At 41.8% G+C, this 4,636-nt stretch overlaps 1 protein-coding gene across 2 annotated transcripts in view; it reads right to left on the reverse strand.

The window, feature by feature from the left end:
* Positions 1 to 2,678, reverse strand: part of GOPC (golgi associated PDZ and coiled-coil motif containing) — a 40,160-nt gene extending 37,482 nt beyond the window's left edge. For both annotated transcript variants that reach the window (XM_040627693.1, XM_040627692.1), the window contains exon 1: positions 2,142 to 2,678. In XM_040627693.1, the coding sequence (XP_040483627.1) occupies positions 2,142 to 2,429 (288 nt within the window). In that variant the 5' untranslated portion in view covers positions 2,430 to 2,678. The remainder of the gene's footprint in view (positions 1 to 2,141) is intronic.
* Between the last annotated feature and the right edge of the window lie 1,958 nt (positions 2,679 to 4,636).

The following is a 4,636-nucleotide window of genomic DNA, read 5'->3' on the forward strand; positions in this document are numbered from 1 at the left end:
ACCTGTTATATCAAACCATAAATGTTCTCAAATGCTATACCTTAATGTCCATATCCTTAAAACAAGAGAACTAACTCAATCCACTTATTGAGAAATAAAACAGAGCTAGAAAGTATGAAAATCTTTTCTAAGATTTCAGGTGACTGTTAATAATATATGAAGCAACCTCTGAAATTCTGCAGATAATCCAACAGCAGATCTACCTTGAAAGGCACTACTGACAATGAACCTCTCTCCTCAGCAGTACATAACCGATTCCATGAAAACTGTAACACCTGCTAAATGTAGAAAGATTAACCCCCACAAACAGATAAGTCAAATGTAAGTGAAAAAGACACAAAAACAAAATGTCCCCTCCCCATTTTCTAAGATCTTTTAAGTCAAGGGTTTCAAGCATGTTGAAGAAATATGCTCACATCATGACAGGCTAGCGTTCCTTATTTTGAGAAATAACGCCACCTCCTAAGCCAGGATGTGGAGTCAGAATATGTAATTACAATTTCTGAGAAAAAGAACATACATAATTTATTAAAGCTCTGTAATACTCATCTAAAATAAAGATGAAAAAGACTGAGCACCATCCCCTACTCTCAGAATAATCCTTTCTCCAAAATTAGATTTTATATTTGACATCAAAATATCACCGTTGAAAGTGTCCTTTGGTCATTTAAAAAATCAGGTAGATATTGTTTCATTTTTAAAAAGCTTTTTATCCTCAGTAGATACTTGCAGTTGTAAATGATATGAAAGTTCTCATGTGGCAAAAGCTACTCTTGTTCTGTTATTTAAAGCTAAAGTACTATTTCTAAAAACCATTAAATGCATTTTCACCACCTGAAAAATAAACTATCTTCTAGAAATAACCACTAATCAAGAAATCAAGAAACATCTTCATATACCTAGAACAAGAAGTGATTAGCTTCCTATCAGCACTTCCATTCCAACCTTTTCAAAAAGGATAGAAGAAATGAACAGTTCTTTCAACAAAATTTCTGATTTGCATCTATGCTAATCACAGATGAATTATACCACCTTTTTCATGGCTAAATGACAGGGAAGAAAAAGAATGTTAACCACTAATCATAGAGAGGATATACATCTGATATTCATATTGATTTGAATCCAATGGGTACTCTCAGTCATTACAACTGATAGCAATGATGATTTCTTAGGAAACCTAATGTTCAAAGAGCTTTGCACATTACTGATTATCCTATTTTTATCTATTTTAAAATGCAAGATTCATTCTCTAAAATTATCTAGTTAGAAAATGCTCTTTATGTAATATTGTTAATCTCCCATGTTTCTCAATACTGTAATAATGCATTAATTTAACTTTCTGCACAGTGTAGTAGGATTTTTCGTTTTTTTTTTGGAACCACCACCACTCCACCCACAGCCACAACCACAACCAAGATTAGAGACTAAAGCAAATGACCATTCTTCACACGCTCTCACAAATAAATCCAAATTGCGAAATATAGTAAAGGACAAACAAAACCTCAATGTTATAAGTCATTTGAAAAATTGTAGAGTACTCTGGTGGTATCTGCCTGTAATTTAAAGACCAACTGTACACTGAAAAGGACACTGATACTATCCTGTTTATCCCGCTAAATTTTCCTAAGAGCTCTGATAGAATTTCCCTAAATTGTTCCTGCATGCAAGGAATAGTATGTCTGTGTGCAACAACAAATGTTGATCTGAAATAGTTAAAAACAATCAAAACTCTGTCTGATGATACACAAACCTAGTTTATCAATGTGAAAATCCATAGAAGCACTCAAATGTTGCAAGGTGGGCTAAGATATTCTTAGGACTGACAATCTTTGAGCTGAAGTCTTCGGTTTGTTAATGTTATATGCACAGTAGGATGGTGTAATCAGTTCCTGTTTCCTCCTCATAGAGATAATAGGAAGGTGGTTGACAGGACCCCGGGACACTCACAGGTCGATCTACACCCCTTTTTCTACAACTTCGCCTCACTCTTTTCCTTTACACATACATACACACGCACTCCCCTGTCACATTTGAAGCCCAGGTGCCCCAGTGGGTAGTTTTCTAGGGTCGTTTCCCCGGTGCGTTAAATGGGATCTGATGACTGGGGCTGAATACCACCTCCTCCAGGGCCCACAGCTCACCTCTAGCTTGTGGTTGATTTGGGACACTGTCTGGGCTTTATGGCAAAGCTGCGCAAAGCAGGAACTCAGGCTGGTCATCTTCTGTCTCCCCTCATAAGTGATGTCCGCCTGGTCCGGATCGATCTCACCCAGGAGCAGATCCACATCCACGAAGGCCTTGTCGAACTCCTTCTCTAGCACCTCCAGCCATCGGAACATGGATACCCCGCCGGGGGAGACCCCCACGGCGCAGGAGGCGCCCCCTGGGCCCCCTCCAGCTCCTGCCGGGCACGGGCCGCCTGCCGACATGGCGCCGTCTAGGGCCTCCCCCGACTGCTACTGACCCCCGCCGCCCAACCCGCGCGAGAGGAACTGCTGGGACTGCGGGGACCCCCGCGCACGCACGCTCCGTCAGTCCCCTCCTTTCCCCTCGCGCGGCTAACGCCGGCAATGCAGCCCCGGAGTAGCAAGAGCAGTGAAGCTAAGGCGGCGGCGGTGGCACACGGAAGAATCGGGCCGTCCCACCTCCCGGCCCACCCCCGCTGCGCATGCGTAGCGAAGACCTAGGCGGACGCAACCTGGAGGGATGAAATGGGCGGGGCTAGGATGCGACCTTGGCCTATGAACAGCCTCTGCTTGGGACCGGCCCGTCAGCGGCCATATTGACAACTGGCAAACTCCTGGTTGAATCCCCGAGAAACGGGAACGCATCGTGTTTGCTTCCAAGTTGGAAAGGCCCGAGGAAGAGAGGGGTGTCCACGTCGCAGACATGAACGGCTTCCGCCCACTTGGGCGGGAGCCGTTCTAAAGTCCTCCGTGACAGTTGCTGCAGTGACGTCCAGGGGCAGGGAAGGGAATGTGAGGAAGGGCGGTGTGAGCATGCGCAATGGCCACGTTTTACCTTTCCATTACAGTTCCTGTGGAGGGTGAGGTGGGTGGATATACGGGCTCTTCTTGCTTAACCAGACACTAAATTCCGGGTGGAAACTGCCTGGAGCTGCGCGTTGAAGGACAGCGGCCGACCAGGTTTTGCTGAATTTATGCGAGACCTTTTGTCTTGTGATTAAGAATCCGGCAGACCAGGGTTCAAATTTTACACCCTGTCACCTATTAGCTGTCCCATTTGGTTGTATTCTTTAACCTCAAAGCCTTAGTTTCTAAAATTTATTTCACTCAGTAGTAAGGTTAAATGCTTAACTTAAGTGATTGGCACTTGGTATTCCTTAATATTGCACCACAGGTCATACGTTTCTAAAGGAACTGTTTTTAAAAGTGTACTTATTTCAACAACTGAAGTGTTCCCACAGTGACATTTCATAAAAACAAAACGATGAATATTCATAAATTGATAAATATATTGAATGCAGAGCCCCGTTGAGGCTTTGGAGACACACAAGTGAGATGTGAGCCTCACCCAGGCAGAGCTCGTAAGCTAGTGAGTTTAACCCTCACAGCTACAAACTGTATTTGAATTTTGTAGTACTTTGGAGGGTTTACAAACTGCTCTTTGCCATTAGCCCTATTCACTTCTAGAGTAGTCCAGTCTTAGAAAGGGAAGGAGAAATCAGAGTACGCTGGTGAGAATGGTCTGTCTTGCATTGCCTAAGGAAATAATTTTACTAGCCTACTATAGACTCCTGTGATATGGAACAGACTCTTCCAGTTGATCACCACCAAAGCCTGCATTGTGTACCCCTCGCCAACGCAATGACATTGAGGAATAAGAAATCATAGCTCTAGTTTGTTCTCTGGGTACTGCAGGGCACACTAAGTAACATTGGTCAATAAAGTCCTTTGGCTTCAACAAACTTAGCTAAGCAAAACTAACTGTGAGATATTTGCCTTTAGTTTAAATAGGCACCTTCACATAGGTTTTAATACACAATAAATAATATAAAACTAAAATATGCATCTTTTCTCATTTCATTCCAAATTAACTTTATTTTCATCTGCAATATTTCCAAGAACATCATCACTACAGTTACCAAGGTCCCAGCCACTTTCTCTGTACATATTATAGTTAGCAATGCATTTTCAGGAATTTGAAGTAAATAATTTAAAATTGGAGGGAAGCACATACATGGAATCACATTAAGAACAGCTTTCAGTTGTTGAATACATACTGTGTGTAAAGCATTATGCTATTTGCTTTAATTCTTTGACACAAAATCATATGAGGTAGTATTATTCACTTTTTAATAGATGATTTAACAGATGAGAGCTTAAGTATCTTGGTAAAGTTGTACAGCTAATAAGTGAGGTGAGATTTCAATCTAGTGGTCTCTTCCTCCAAAGTCTTAGCTATTAATCATGGAAGATAGAGGGATGAGGGAATATATTTCTTTTTGTATAAGTTACCAGCATAATAAATTGGCAAATCAATCCAAAAGTTTTTCTCTTTTCTTTTCTTTCTTTTTTTTTTAGAAGGCAGAAGGAGAGAGAATCCTAAGCAGGCTCCATCCCAGCACAGAGCCCTAGTGGGGCTTGATACCAGGACCCTGAGATCATGACCTGAG

The sequence above is a fragment of the Ursus maritimus genome, unplaced genomic scaffold, assembly GCF_017311325.1.
Source record: "Ursus maritimus isolate PB19 unplaced genomic scaffold, ASM1731132v1 scaffold_13, whole genome shotgun sequence".
Lineage (NCBI taxonomy): Eukaryota > Metazoa > Chordata > Mammalia > Carnivora > Ursidae > Ursus > Ursus maritimus.